Below are 15,750 nucleotides of genomic sequence, written 5' to 3'. Positions count from 1 at the left end.
ATATTTCATTTGATATAGCAAGTTGGAAACTGATAGGAAATGAAAAGGATAGTAACATTGAAAGATTCTATAGAAAAGGAAGAAGTGCTTCATTCATGATGATAGGGATAAAGGAATCACGTCAGGGAATAGAGGGGAGCAGAGGCCAGCAGCTCCTAATGAGGCAGTGCCCGGTGCTGTCTCTCTGCTTCACCCCCACAAAACCAAGGAAGAGGCCCCATGCTGCCCGTGCCTTTAAAAGTTTTTCTTTAAGGTCCTAGGTTTAGTGTTCCTCGTTCGTTGGTGGCCTGAGCGTGACATTGAAGGGGACGTTGCTGGAGAAGCTGCAAGTGCAGTGCTGGTCTCAAGAGCACGGTCGCTGACAACTGTTTTGTTCCCTGGAGGCTCCCACCTGCTCACAGCCTGGGAACCTTACTGTGGGAGGTTCCGCGACTTGCGCCGCAGTACGCGAAGGGGCTGCTTGTGTTTTAGTCAGAGGAAGCACATTTTCCCCCAAGAGCACAGAAAGTTGCAGACGCCCTCCAGAGATAACTACACACAGATGCAGCTCATGGCAGGGCTCGATGCGAGGCAGCCTCCGGCTCACGCTCTCGGCTCTGGCTGCGTGGGGAGTGGCGTGATGCATTCGGTGAGCCTCGTACTGTATTGATCAAGGTAATGAGGTGCTGTCATGTTAAATCCAGGCGAGTCTCAGAAAACGTATTTGGTAGGTGCTCTCCCTAGCCAATTTTAAGTTGTGTGATTAAACAGTGATTCTTGAAGTTAGAAACATGACATCTTGCGTTTGATTTAGAAGCTGGAAGAACAATGTTATTTATCTACGGTAGAAGCCCCGCTTAAAATCCTCATTTGTCTTTGTAACATTACCAGGTAGCCAGTAGGTGTCACTGTTCCCACCTGTGTTTCCTAAGACTATTTAAAGAAGGCTCAATGAAATAGCTAGTCTGGGGGTTTCTGCATTTTATGCTTATAGATTTTAAAAAAATATATGTATATATTTCCACAAAAATACTTTGCAGGTTGTTTGATTTAGTACTATACACAGCAGCAAATTAATAGGTGCTGTCATCAGACTCCTGATAAGGCATTGCCCCCAAACTGAGCTAAGCAAGTACTCTACCACTGAGCCACATCCCCAGCCCTTTCCAGTTTATTTTTGAGACAGGGTCTTCCTAAATTGCCCAGGGGAGCCTTGAACATGGGATCTTCCTGCCTCAGCCTCCTGAGTGGGATTACAGTTGTGTACCACCACACTCACCTCAGAATCTGTACACTAAAAAAGTCAATAAAGCATTGATATTGCTTATATATTCAATTTTCATTATAAAAATAATACTTGGATAAACTGAATTGCTTTTATTCACAATTCTCACGTCAAATATATGGAAACACTCCCATCCCCACCCCAACAACTTGCTCTCAGGCACTGGCTAAGTGTCCTACAACTCAGTTCATTTCTTGGCATTAGTGTCGGATCCACTGGAAGGCCTGAGTCCCACAAGACTGACCCCCTCCGATGTTATGTACCAGGCTCAGACCTCCTGTACTCCTTACTCACACATTATAAATTAGACATGACTAGGACTGGATTTGATAATTTGTACAATGGCCCATAGAACTCAGGCAAGCATGTTGATTACAGTTTCAGATTTACCATAAAGGATAAAACTAAGGAATAGCCAAAAGAAAAAAATACATAGGGCAACATATACTATACGGGGTCCTGGGCAGCCCACCATCCCTCTGGGCTGCCACCTCCCTGTGCCCCCAGGTAGTCACCAACATGGGAAACCTATGGGGCCCATTGGCTGATGATTTCTATGGAAGCTCCACTCCATATGCATGATGATTCATTATTGGCCATTGGTGGGTAACTCCCCTCTCCCCTGTGCAGAATTTGGTAGTGGCACTGAGACCTTTAGCCCTCTACCAGCACCCCCACCCCTATTAATCTCTCTAGAGTCTCTAGATGAGCCACGTTATCAGCATAAACTCAGGTGTATTTGAAAGAACCTCATTACCAGTGTAACAAGACCCTTAGCACCCAGACAGTTGCAAAGCTTTTAGGAACTCTTGTTATCAAGAACCGGGGACAAAAGCCAAATATGTATTTCTTTATTGTATCACAGATAATTTCTAGGGGGGGTCTCTCAAACTCTTTCCTGACTGCATTCAGCTACAGACTCTGTCTTATAGCTTTGAGATGTTCTAGCTGTCCATCAGTGTATGCCCTCCCAAGTATTGCATGAAAACTATACCCAAAGGGATGGAGGAGCCAGGCATAGTAGCTCATGCCTGTAATCCCAGCACTGTGAAGTTGATGAAAAAGGACAGCAAGTTCAAGTCCTGTGTAGCCACTTGGCAAGGTCCTATCTCAAAATAAAAAATAAAGAGACTGAGGAAGGAGCTCAATGTGAAGGTCCTAGATTTAATCTCCAGTGTCACTGAGGGAGGGAGGAAGAGGAAGGGAAAGTGGGGGACAGAGGGGAAGAAGGAGAGAAGAGGAGAGAAAATACTTCTTCTTTTACTTAGGAAAAAAATACCTGAATTTGGGAGGTGGTTTTAGATAAGGTAAGAGGCTAAAAAGTAGTATAAAGAACAAAGAAGATACACTGCCTCTTACATCATCATTCCTGGGCAGAGGCTCAGGCTGCAGAATGACTCTGCTCCCATGATCCGTCACTGGTGCAAAGCACCCTTGTCCATGGCATGCTTGAGGCTGGGCTTCTGGGAGCTCTGGCCAGCAGTAATGGATGTGAAAACGAGGAAGAGGCATGCTAGCTCCCATAGGGCCCATGCTGCAGGAGACCACCTTCCTCTGCTTGATCCATTGTTAAAATTTAGTTACGTAGCAGCCTTAAGAGCAAAGGCGGTTGGGGAATTTGTGTGTGTGTCCAGAGAAAAGGAGAAATGGCCATGGTGGATAATGAGCAGTCTATGCCGTGGTTCTGGTCCTTGGTCAGTTTCATTGGCAGTGACCTTCAAATGTGGTTCTTGGTGTCCTTTCCAGGAAGTCCAGTCAGTGTACAGAATTCTGGCTGGGATTCTGAACATTGGAAACGTTGAGTTTGCAGCTATTTCCTCTCAACACCAAACTGATAAGAGTGAGGTGCCGAATGCAGAAGCCTTGGAAAATGGTAAATATCTACTGTGTGCGTATCGTGTTGCTAAAGCACACGTGTGTATTTCTTTCACTTGGGTAGCTTTTAACGAGTCTATAGAGTGTACTGCAGCTCTTCCTGGTCCTGTTTGTTGGCTCTGAATGTTTTCATTAATATTTCTTCAGAAGTTTCTGAGGCTCATCAGTGTTGCTTCCACAAGCAGCAGGTGGGTGTTCTGCAGAAAAGATTCCATGGCCAGGAGCTTCGGGCACTTGTTCTCAACCTTGGAAGCTGCTGAGGGCCCTTTGTATGATTTTGAAACAAAAAATACAGAAGGTTGATTTCACTGACTCAGTCTCTGCTGGAGAGAAAGTGGGTATCTGTTTATTCTTACTATGGTGATGCAAACAATGAGAATCTTAGTTATGCAAATCAAAGTGATTTAAATAGAGTAAAAGCCTTTCTGTGCTAAACTGCAGCACTTTAAAAAAATATCTATGTAGCTACTCATTCTGTAGTGAGCTGAAAGGTGAATTATTCTACATGAGGTGACAGTTAAATTTTGTCTCTTACAACCAGGAATCTTCTCTCCCAACAAACAGCCAGGTTGACAGAGTAGAAGGTATTCCTTCCTATTAATAAGCTGAATAAAAATTATTCAGTTATACCCATTGCCTGGGTCACCTCCTGAGTAGATACCTAAGAACAGCACTCTGAATGAGCCCAAGTCTCTGGCTAGGTCTTGCCCAAGCTGAGTCACATTAATTCTCTACCAAGAATGGAATCAAACTGCTGCACTTTTTAGGGCTTTTACTATATTAATGAACTGTACTTCACGACAGAGAAGAATCTTGTCGGCAGCTATTGCTCTACCATCTCTCCACTACCTTTTCATCAAATACCTGTGAAGATCCTTCAGATCAGTTCAACAGCATCTCGGGGTCAAGCACCTTGCTTGTTTATCTCAATTTGAAGTATGCAGGACAACCTGGCGTGGACTCGATGTCGGATACATACTGGGCGAACAACAGAATGAAAGAATGGCCACACTCCCTAATGTCATCCTTTTCTGTTCCAGCTGCCTTTGTCCTCTGCATCAGCCCTGAAGAGCTGCAGGAGGCCCTCACGTCCCACTGTGTGGTCACCAGGGGTGAGACCATCGTGCGTGCCAACACTGTGGACAGGGCTGCGGACGTCCGGGACGCCATGTCCAAAGCTCTGTATGGGAGGCTGTTCAGCTGGATTGTGAACCGCATCAACACACTCCTGCAGCCCGACAGAAACATATGGCAAGTTCCCAGGGAAGCAGAGGTTCAGGAGGGCTGTCTTCAACCTGGTGTCTCTTTGGGTTTGCAAGAGGAAGCGTTGGATCCTCCCTTGGGTTTTCTGTAGCACAGCTCTCAGGCTTTCACCTTGAAAAGACTCACGGGGTCCAGGACAGCTGAAGTGTTTAATGCCTGAGAGGCGAGTGATTGATGAAGCCATGCAGGTGGGCATAGCAGGCAGCTGGACAAACCCAGTCCACCCCAAGCTCTACAGCTCTGTCAGCTGCACACTCTGAGCCATACGTCTCCGTCTGTAGAATGAGGATACAGTGTCCTCTTTACGGTGATTTTAGAATCAAATGAGATATTTCATGACAAGTTCCAAAGCGTAGTATCCTACATTCTTTGCTACTTTCTCCCCAAGCATCTGGGAGGAAGTGACACCACAGTGCAAAGAAAGAGTGCTGCCCCAGGTAAGCTTTGCGGGTAGGTAGATGGGAGAAGGCAGAAGTGGCAGCCCCATCACCTATTTAGGTAGGATCTCCAAAGTGAGGTTGTTAAAGGATCCTTTTTTATGCCCGAGGACACAAACTATCTCTCCTTGGAGGTGGCAGGACATGCTTTCACACACGAGCTGATGGACTTTCGTGCACATCTGTTCTCATCATCGTGGGATGGACGATTCTTCCCCTAACAATTTTGTTCATCTCTCTCATACAGTAATGCAGACCAAGGAATGAATGTGGGGATCTTGGATATTTTTGGATTTGAGAATTTTCAAAGAAATTCCTTTGAGCAGCTCTGCATAAACATTGCCAATGAGCAAATCCAGTACTATTTCAATCAGCATGTGTTTGCTCTAGAGCAGGTAAGAGTGAAATCTGTGTTACTCAAGCTAATGGGGAAAGGGTGTTGCTAAGCTGTCTGTGAGTGGAAGTAAGAACCCTGTTAGACTAACAGGTGAAAGACTTGTAGGGCCTGCTATGGTGGCACATGCCTGTGACCCCACTGCCCTGGGAGGCTGAGGCAGGAGGAGTACAAGTTGGAGCCCAGCCTAGGAAATTTAGTGAGTTAGAGGGCCCCTGTATCAAAATAAAAAATAAAAATGATTGGGGATATAGCTCAATGAAAGGCCCTGTATTTAATCTTCAGTTACCCTTGCCCCCTACAAAAAACAAACAAGCAAACAAACAAACAAGCTGTATAGGAAAACCACTGGTGAGATGATCATGTCAAAAATAAATAACCAAAGGGCTGGCATGATAGCTCAGCAGACTAAGCACCTGCTTAGACAAGCACAGGGACCTTAGCACCACAGGCACTGGCCTCACCCCCGGGTGTGCTGAGCCGGCCACTGAGACCAGGCACGGTGGCGCCTGCCTGTAATCCCAGTGCTGGGGAGGCCGAAAACAGGAGGATTGCTAGAGTAGTGGGACCCTGTACCAAATACAAACAAGCAAATAAAACACCGTTTCTTTCTATTTCACAGTATCTATTGCACATTTATGTTCTTATTTACATTTTAGAGAAAGGGAGGGGAAAGGAAGGAAGGGAAAAAATAGAAGAAGGATAAAATGAGAACTGAGCTTTGTGAACAGGTTGTGGAAAGGGGTTTGAAAAGAGGGGATGGGAATGAGAAAAAAAGAGGAAATGAGATATATACAAACACAAATTCCCTACAATGACTGTGGTCATGTATACCTAAATAAATTTAAACTTAAAAAGTAAACCAAAAAATCTAAATTTACTCTGAAAAAAGCCATCTTAGATTCTGAGGAATTGTGTTTCCTCACTTGAGTGGAGCCGGTGACATGCCAATTCTTTAAATCTTGCTTTGAGACTCACTCACTCATGCATATTGCTCGAAATGCTTCATTCTCTTCTACCTCAGCTCAGCATGTCTGCAATGATGTATGCAAAATGACACAGGACGGTGCTGAATTCAGGACATGGGTTCTTAGCTCCTGCACTGGTCATGCCTATCTCCCCGGTCCTCTGTACCAGACCTCCCAGGAACTGGAGGGGCATCTCCAGGAGGGAGCAAGACATGCTCTTGAATTTCTAGGAATGGAGGAGGCCTTGCCCACTTGGGCCCAGGGGTCAGTCCAGGAGGGTAAGAAGCTGGTAGACCCAAGGGCCAGAGGCCTTTCTCCTGCAGCAGAAGAGGTTACATCACCCTAATCCTTATGTAAACCCCAAAACTTCAGTGTGAAGGAGATGCAACAACTGACATTCTAACCAGGCCCTGGTTAGAACGTGGGTGCAGGGATAGTTGCTTATATGCAACAGTAAAGACATACATCTATCTGCAGCAACCAGATAAAAGCAAAGACTGTGAGTAAGAGCACTGTGCCAGTGCTGGTTTTATCCCAGGAGCTGGAGAAATCTGGAGCTCAATCTTTTCCCATCACCTTGCACAAAATCCTACCTTGCTTCTGTCTAAGTTCCTTCCAGCTGCAGTTTTCCTTCCCTAAATGCTTCCCTCAGGAAGATAGATGTCTACTTCCTTCCTGGTAGAAGGTATATTTGCCACCAAAATAAAAAATTGTTTCCACTTCTCCCCTTTCCTGTAATGCATTTCTAAATTATAAGTTTTCAGATCTGTGTTTAGGAGACCGCTTCTGCTTTCATGAGCTGCCTATCGCAGGCCCCCTGGAAGTCACATCTACACACCCAGCTTCAACAGTCTGAACTGCAGCTGGTTCCTTTACTATAGACATAAAGCACAACCTGTTTTCCACATGCATTGAAGGTTGCCAGACCCCGAAAGTCTAGGCCAAAGTATCCTGGGGGTACCGAGGTGTCAGCTTCAGGCTGGAGTGAGTGACAATCCATTTCCCTCCAGATGGAATATCAGAATGAAGGTATCAATGCCATCCCTGTGGAGTATGAGGACAATCGGCCACTGCTGGACATGTTCCTCCAGAAACCCTTGGGCCTGCTTGCACTCTTGGATGAGGAAAGTCGGTTTCCCCAAGCGACAGACCAGACCCTGGTTGGTAGGTACCTTGCTGGAAAAGCAGCACATACACTGCGAACAGAACTTGGTTCCTGTCACCAAATGAATGTGCTTTGCTGATTCTCCCATGGTCAGGGGTAAAGTGCTGAAACCATTTTTAATTGAACCGTAATGTTCTGGCAGAACTTGTGTCTTCAGGTCAACCTATCACCACCCCTGAGTCCTTCCACTTTTTCATTTTTCCAGCCACCTCTAGTCCTGCTAGTGCAGAAGCCTTTTCCAAGTTCCAGCTTTCAGACTCCCATTTTCCCCTCTAGACACCTGGGGCTACTTAATCTTCCTAAGCCACCTTTTCCCTACATTGCTGGTGATGAAGAGAGGACAGCTCCTCGTGACATCAAAGACCCTCTTTTATTTCTCTGGGCCCCTTTGTCTCCACTTCCATCACAATCTTTAGCTGTACACTACCAAGCATTGCTCCTGACCTAGACTGTGACAGTCCTTGCATGACAGGGTCTGCGTTCTTGTATCTCTTTAGCACTTAACAGGGATCTCATATTACTGACTAGAATGAATTCTTAGCCACAGGTAAAAAGAAGGTCAGAGGTGAGCCAGTTCCTGAGCTGCTTTTCCATTGATGAGAACTGTCACCACTCTCTTCCCTCATTTTCAGGGACTTCTAAAGGGGAAGGCCCTGCTAAAGGGGAAGACCTCTAAGATCTCACCAATAGGTTGAGAATTCTTGCTCATTTCATATAGAAATCATAAGTTGTTAGAAGACAGTGCTTTTGGTGCTAACTGGCCTGTTAGAATCACTGAGATGTAATACCTGACACAACTACTCTTAGGAGGAAGAGCTTGTAGGGCTTTCAGCCCATAGTTGGCTGGCTCCGAGGCAGGTGGCAGGGCAGGGAGGCATTGCAGGAGAAGCAGCTTATGGCAGGCAGGCAGGCAGGCAGGAAACAGAGGGCGATCAAGGAAGGCAGGAGGAAGGTACACTCTTCCAGGCTCTGCCTCAGTGACCGCCTCCTCCCAAGGTCACATTTATCCACAGATGAGTGCCACACCCCCAAGGTCCTATCACCTCCCCAAAGCCCTACCTGTGAGCACAGGTAGCATTGTGAGGGACAACTGGATACTAACCACAGCAATCCCTGAGCTTCTAGCAGTGACTATCAGCCCTGAATGTTTGTGACCCTCTTCGCTTCTTGGAGCAAACAGCTGTCACCAGGCCTCAGGAACTCTTCTTGCTACTGGAGTTGGTGATTCCCAGCAATCCTCTGTTGCTGTCCACCATTCCCTGCAGGTAGCCTTCCTCAGTGTTGCAAGCCCCAGTCGCTGGCAACATTTGGCACCAACAGCCTTTGGTGTTGCCTGCTCTGGCTGCTGGTAGCTTTTGGTGCCAACAACCCTTGGCATCATAAACTCCAGCTGCTGGCTGTCTTCAGTGCCAGTAGTTGGTGTTACCAGCTTTTAGTGTTCCAGGTCAGCATGCTATAATGTAAGACACAAATGAATAGGCAAGAATATACCATTCAAAAGTCTTTCTAGGACCTGTGCTTCAGTGTGTTCAAACCGTTAAGGATTAGGGGATGTTGCTTACATAGGAAAAAACGGGAGCTTTTGTGTGTGCAGAACCAGACTTTGTTTATGGGTAGGAGAGAGGCCCCTCATGGATCTATTTGAGAAGGGCCATGGAGGGTAGAATCATTCAGAGAGGTGGCGGGGAAGAGTATTCTGGGCTAAGTCTGTGCCTGATGCCTGTTGCAGCCCAAGCCTATGTCTGTTGGAGTGGCTATGGGGGACCTGAGGGAGTTGTGCTGAGTGCAAGGTATTTGGGGTGGCAATGGAAGAAAAGCCAAATGTAGCTCTTCAGAAGCATCAGGCTCTTCTCTCCTGGCAACTATGACACAGCAAACATTGTGAGCAACACTCAGAAAGTTTTAACTTTATACTCGGAAAATTGACTGTGGGAGATGGTCACTTCTAGGAGAGCAAACTGTCATCTTCAGTGGTTTTCTTTAATACTTAATGTCATTGCTAAGGTTAAGTCTGTGTTATCTGCTTTCTTTTTTTCATTAATTTTATTGAAAATCAATAATTACATAGCATATTAAAAATTGTAGACAAATATTGAAATGTGAAAGATAAGATGTAGACAGAGTGAATTTTAGAGAAATATTTCTGAAATGAATACATAGCATGAGATTAATAACAGATTGCACATTGTAAATAAATTATTCACAAACTTAAATGAATATAACAATAAAAATTGTCCAAAATAAAAATGAAGAAGAGTTTACAGATCAGTCACATAATAGTTCACTCTGTGCCAAAATCAAGAAATTTATATTCATATAATTAGAATTCTCAAAGTAGAAATGGGTAGGCAATAAATATTAAATATTTAAAATTTCTGAATTTATTAAACTTAGAACACTACATTTCCAAGAAAAATAAACCTTTTGCACAAGAAATTTGGTTTTTTTATAATTTTATTGAGAAATAAATAGCAATGAGTTTCAGATCAAATTGGTAGGACAGTTCCAATAATTAACACATTGCATACTGCCTTCCTAGTGGTTACTTGTACAAGATGCAGAAATGATATCCTATTTACAAACACTATTACAACAAATCCCTCTATTCCTTAAATTAAGAGAGTATAGCTATACATCTATCCTAACCATTTTGAATACACAGATACGAAATGGACATTCATCTGTATCCCCTTTTTTTGTTAAGTTCCATCATTTAAATATATAAGTGTGTGAACTCAGCAAAATATTCCAAAATAGTTCAGTAGTCCATCATAGTATTTTGTCTTCTTCTTGACTGGCAATGTCAGAAGTTGTTGACCTGAGTCCCCTACAGCTCAACATAACAAAATGGCTTTATTTCTTGTACTTTGTTTTTATACTTTTCTGCTGGATCGTTAAGACTAAGATGAAGCAAAACTTATGTAACAAGAATTGTAGTTTTTGGATCTGATAAGGTCAGTGAAATCCCCTCAGGATTTATCCTGAGACCCTGTACCTCAGATTGTAGATCCTTTGTCAGTGTCAGCCATGTGGATGAGTCACGGCCATTGCTTGGCCAATGTACTCTCTATGAAAGCCTGAAAGAATGTTTTCTCTCCATGTGACACTCCTTAGGCACACTCTACATCATCGATCACTTTCCTCTTTGGCCCCATAGTCTCCTTGATCAGAAAGTGTCATCTGCTTTTGTGGCACATTCACATGGTTTGGAGGCCACTTGACAGGGCCTGTGGTACCACTAGCATCCATGCTGGAGTTGTCAGAGGAGACCAAGCCTGCCATCTTTGGGCACAGCTAGACACTGAACATGACACTGAACAACCAGAGGAAGGCAAGGTCGGACGCGCCCACTGTGGGGGCGGGCTTTCCACACCTTTGTACAGACCGTGATACCATCAGGATGGTTCAAGAGCTTTGATTCTGAGTCTCAGGTGGCTCAAGGAGCATATTTTTATTTGAAAGAGTGAATAATTCATATTGTAACTTTCCAATTTGAAAACCCATGCAGATAAATTTGAAGATAATCTCCGATGCAAATACTTCTGGAGGCCCAAAGGAGTGGAGCTGTGCTTCGGAATTCAGCACTACGCCGGAAAGGTGAGCAGGCGGAGTCGTGAGACCGGACTCTCACAGTGAGCGTCTGCAGTGCCCTGCAGGTGCCACTCATGGGCCTGCGTGCAGATTTCATCTTCCTCCTCATTACTCTCGAACCCTGAGTCAGTGCTTCTGCTCACTGAAAGTTGCCTGGCACAGAAGCAGCATCTTGCTGGGGTGGCCCACAGAGCACCATCTGATGCGCACCTAACGGCTGGCCCAGAGCCAACAGCTCTCCCGAGAGAAAACACATTACAGATGTCATGGTGTTCCATGGGAATGTTCACATTCTAGTCACTTGGAGAGGCCCGGGTCATGCAGGAGGGCAGACAGCACAGTGTGGCTCTGTTTCCAGCACCTTAGGCATACACTGACATAAGCATAAGATCCAGATGAGGGGGGAGAGGTCCACAGCATTATCCAGATGTTGAGCTTTTACAACATTAACTGAAATCTCCACTTCTCATACATTATGTTTCCGCCTCAGTTTCAAGCTCTGAAGCAGATTAGTGACTGATTCAGGAAATTCTCTAGCTCTGTAGCCAGCAACTCATTGCTCCCATTGCTCCCAGAGGAGCCACCTGAATTATGGCTAATTGGTTCCTGCGGGGTTTGTTGAGGCCCTGGATCCAGAAAATGGATAGGAGTTTAACACAAGGCTCTGGGGATTGTTTTGTCAATATGAGGTGTGGCAAAAGTATCTTTCACATTCATGGCATGGTATTGAAACTAATTTTGCCTGACTGACAGGTAATTCTCACACAAGGAGAGGGGATTGTGTTTCTCTCCACATAGTAGTTTATGCTGCGTATTTTGGATCCTTGTTAGGAATTGCAGTCCCATTTGTGCCCTTAACTACTTCATTTACCTTAACATTAATACCTGGTGCATTGTAATGTCCTCCAGTTCTGAGATACCAAACCTTCTCCTGACCCATCACTCTGCTCTCTCTGCTTCCTCTTCCTGTCACCTCTCTTTCCAGTCCTCCTGTTACACCAATTTTCCTACCTGCCTCTCTTCCTTTCTTCTCCTTCCTCCCCTTTCCAGGATCCAACTCAGCCACATTCCTCATTTCTGTGACACAATGCCCAACACCCACAGCTTAAGGGAGGAGGGCTTACCTGGCTCACAGAAGTTTCATCCATGACTGGCAGGCTCCAGGGCAGAAACGCAGTGGGGGAAGGGCCAGCTGTGGAGGAAGGCTGGCCTGTCCCGGCAGCCAGGAAGCAGAGTGAAGGCAGGAGCCAGGACCAGAGATGCTCCCGTCCAGGCCATGCCCCTGATGCCCACCTCTTCTGAGTAAGCTCCGCCTTTTAATAGCACCTCTAACAGCACCTTTTAACAACCATGAACCCAGGAGCACGATGCCCCCATGCTCCAATCTCACATCTGAACACAGGAGGCTTCGGGGAAGCAGTCAAGACCTAAATCAAAGCAGATTCCTTTTTCTCTGGACTCTGTTTCGTTGCTGAAACCATTTGTCATTTGAAGCTCATTTGTAATGCCTGCAGTCCCAACACGCCAGGCAACTGACACATGAGAATACCAGGTTTGAATCCAGCCTAGGAAACTTACAGACTCAGCAAGGCCCAGTCTCAAAAATAAATAAATAAATAAATAAATAAATAAATAAATAAATGGCTGAAAATGTGGCTCAGTGTTAGAGCATTCTTGGACTCAAATCCCAGGCCTAAAACAAAAACAACACAAAAAATCTTTAATTGTATATGAGAAAAGGGATTCTCTGGGATATTCAGATTCTTGGAGCCAGGTTCCCTCTGTCCTGAGAACCAAAAACTTTCAGCCAGCATCCTGGGGAGATCACTCAGGTCCCATGAGTACCCCGGCAGTGCAAGAGTTTGCTGGCGTGAGAGGGGAGCTCCCTTGCACCAGTTTGTTGCCTGACTACCACTCACGTTATTCAGTCTTGTTCCAAGGCTCTACCTGCTCGCCAGTAAAATGAAGACAATAATGTTGCCCTCATAGGGTGGATGCTTCACACGTAGTGAGGGTTCAATATATTTTAATAGTTGTTTTGTTATGAATGATCTTTGATAGGATCCTTTTCTTCAAAGACAACTGAACAAAGAGCTAAGTTGACTTGTCAAAATGACAACTTTCCCCCTTGTCTGTTTTTCCTTTCTTTGCTTGTTTTTGTTCTGTTTTTTGAGACAAGTTCTCTTTACAGTTCAAGCTGGAACTCGCAGCGATCCTTCTGCCTGAGCCTCTGGGGGCCGGGCTACCGGAGTGCGCCAGGATGGCCCCAGTGCCTCCCTTATCTGGCATCCTGGATTTAAAAACTTGGCTTTGTCAAGATGAACTTTATAACTTACTGTTTTCTCCAGGATAGACCGTTACCGTGGCAACTTGCCACCTGCTGTTTGTGTTGCAGGTATTATATGACGCTTCTGGGGTTCTTGAGAAAAACAGAGACACCCTCCCTGCTGATGTGGTTGTAGTCCTGAGAACGTCAGAAAACAAGCTTCTTCAGCAACTCTTCACAATCCCTTTGACCAAGACAGGTACCTGGGGACCCCCTGACAGCCTGGTCCTGATGCTTGTCAAGTCCACATTGTGTTTCTAGTTAGGATCTAAATGTTGCTCCTAGCATTGAACTTCCTTAAGTGGGGCTCAGAAAAAGAAGAATGACTGTTTCTTTTATAATTTAACCACCTCATGCTCGTATACTTTCCATAACATTAACTCTTGGGTGTGTCATTTTCTCTGCCATTCTTCCATTTATACAGCCATATATTATCATTCCTACTAAGCATTGCCAGGTAGTTTCAGTGTACCTAGAATTATTGGGAAGACTATCTCTACTCTTGTATGATTCCAAGTGAAAAGTTGGGGCTCAGTGGCCATCTGATCTCAGAGGTCACCTGGTCCAACTTCCTACCCAGTTGTCACCTTTTTTGTACTCCCCACCCCTACTCCCACCCTTGTGCTCCTAACCAAGCTGGAACATTTCTGGCCTCGCATACTGACAGTCACCTTCTGGGTCACTACTCTATCCGCTCTCAGGCCAGGAGGGAAGAAAGAGGCTGCGGAGGAAGGCTTTCCAATCTCCCTCTTTTGCCCAGTGGGCTCCATGGGGCGGAGCTCCTCTGATTTACCTCAGCTTCTGCTGCCCTGGGGGAATGGCCAGCAGAGGCAGTTTTCTCACAGCTCAGCTCTCAAGGTCCTTGTGTCTGGAAACAGCTATGGTTATGCTTTTTAAAAAGAGCAGCAGGATGCTTTTAATTATGATAGTCTTCTCACATTCTTCTTAAAACTATTGGTGCTGTTCTACCATGGGGCTGGCGCATGCTGAAAGCAAGTGACTGGCAGGTCTGATTATTCCCCCCTACCTCTTTTTTTTTTTTTTTTTTTTTTTTTTTTTTTTTTTTTTCAGTATGGGGGATTGAACCCAGGGCCTTCTTACTGAGCTACGTCCCCAAATAATATTTTTCTTGAGACAAGGTCTTGCTAAGATGCCCAGGCTGGCATCAACCTTTAGATCCTCCTTTCTCAGCCTCCCAGAATGCTGGGGTCACAGGCATATGCCACAATTCCTGGGCCAAGTTTGATTTTCAACAACATGCAGAGTAAAGAAAAGTCTGGCTAAGGGGGTGAAAAGAACGCTACAGTCGACAACCTTTGCTTCATTCAATTTCAGGAGGAAAATTGAAATCAGGCTCTTAATTTTCTTCAGAAATTCTCCTATAAACAAAGCTTGTCGTAGGATGCCCATCGGAAGGCCACTGCCAGCTTCCTCTCCTGATCTCCTTGGGCACAAGAGGATTTAATTCATGATGCTCTCCCTGAGAGATACGAGCAAAACTCCTCCTCAGGTGACCGCTGTACCGAGGCAGTGACACAGCCATTGTTGAAAGGAGGTGTGCTCTCTGACATAAAACACAACCAAATGACTCCTCTGCCTTGGGAGTCCTAACTTGTCAAATCTGTTCCCCACTGTGATTTTCAATCTTTGCGGAGAACAGCTTCACATCCCAGACCGCTAGGTGGCGCTAGGCAGCAATCAAGGCTCTACTGTGAGCCCCCGCCCTGCCAGAGCCCCCGCCCCCAATGAGCAAGGCGAGAGAACAAAGCCTCTGCTGTGGCTTTCATTTCCTCCCAAAGAGCTTGTAACTTTTTCTGAATTTTACCTTGACATTGCACTCCGTGTGAAAAAATTGTAGAAACAAACATGACATCTGGACAAGATGCTGTGTCCTAACCTGTATGCATACTAATTTCTTTTGATATCTTAAGGTTGATTTTCTCCACATTTTGAGTATAATTAAGTTGTACATAAACTTCTGAACTTATTAGGGTGATTCTGTTTTACTCCTCAGTTAGGGTCTACGTGGTGCTTTGTCCTTGAAGTCCCAGTGACCCTCCTGCCTCAGCCTCCTGAGGGCTGGGTTTACAGGTGTGTGTGTGTGTGTGTGTGTGTGACCAGGTCCCCAGCACCTCCCTTATGTAGTGCCCTGGATTTTAAAGCCTGGCTGTGTCAAGGTGACTTTTGTAACTTGCTGATGTCTCCTGCATGGACAGTTCCCTTGGTAACTTGCACTCAATTCACAGTGTAAAACTCACTCTGTTAGCAAGTTAACAAACACTTAAGGAGCCACTTCTGGTGACAAACTGCGGCTTGCACAGCAAGAGTGCTGTGGAGGGAGTAGGACTGTGCCATTAAACAACTTGAACCCTTTCTTGTGCTACTGGGGATGGACCAGGGCCTCCACGATGAGCTACAACCCAGGCCTTTTTATTTTCTTACGAGACAAGATCACATTAAGTGCCTA

The 15,750-nt window shown here is 45.3% G+C and overlaps 1 protein-coding gene across 5 annotated transcripts in view; it reads left to right on the top strand.

Annotated features, from left to right (window-relative positions):
• Positions 1 to 15,750, top strand: part of Myo3b (myosin IIIB) — a 472,753-nt gene that overhangs the window by 216,123 nt on the left and 240,880 nt on the right. For all 5 annotated transcript variants that reach the window (XM_023719169.1, XM_023719168.1, XM_023719167.1 and 2 more), the window contains 6 exons: positions 3,011 to 3,137; positions 4,180 to 4,390; positions 5,087 to 5,234; positions 7,212 to 7,365; positions 10,875 to 10,963; positions 13,353 to 13,482. In XM_023719169.1, the coding sequence (XP_023574937.1) occupies positions 3,011 to 3,137; positions 4,180 to 4,390; positions 5,087 to 5,234; positions 7,212 to 7,365; positions 10,875 to 10,963; positions 13,353 to 13,482 (859 nt within the window). The remainder of the gene's footprint in view (positions 1 to 3,010; positions 3,138 to 4,179; positions 4,391 to 5,086; positions 5,235 to 7,211; positions 7,366 to 10,874; positions 10,964 to 13,352; positions 13,483 to 15,750) is intronic.

This window comes from Octodon degus, unplaced genomic scaffold (assembly GCF_000260255.1).
Source record: "Octodon degus isolate 3935 unplaced genomic scaffold, OctDeg1.0 scaffold00065, whole genome shotgun sequence".
NCBI lineage: Eukaryota > Metazoa > Chordata > Mammalia > Rodentia > Octodontidae > Octodon > Octodon degus.
The sequence above is the reverse complement of the archived record's forward strand: the minus strand, read 5'-3'. Positions and strand labels throughout refer to the sequence as shown.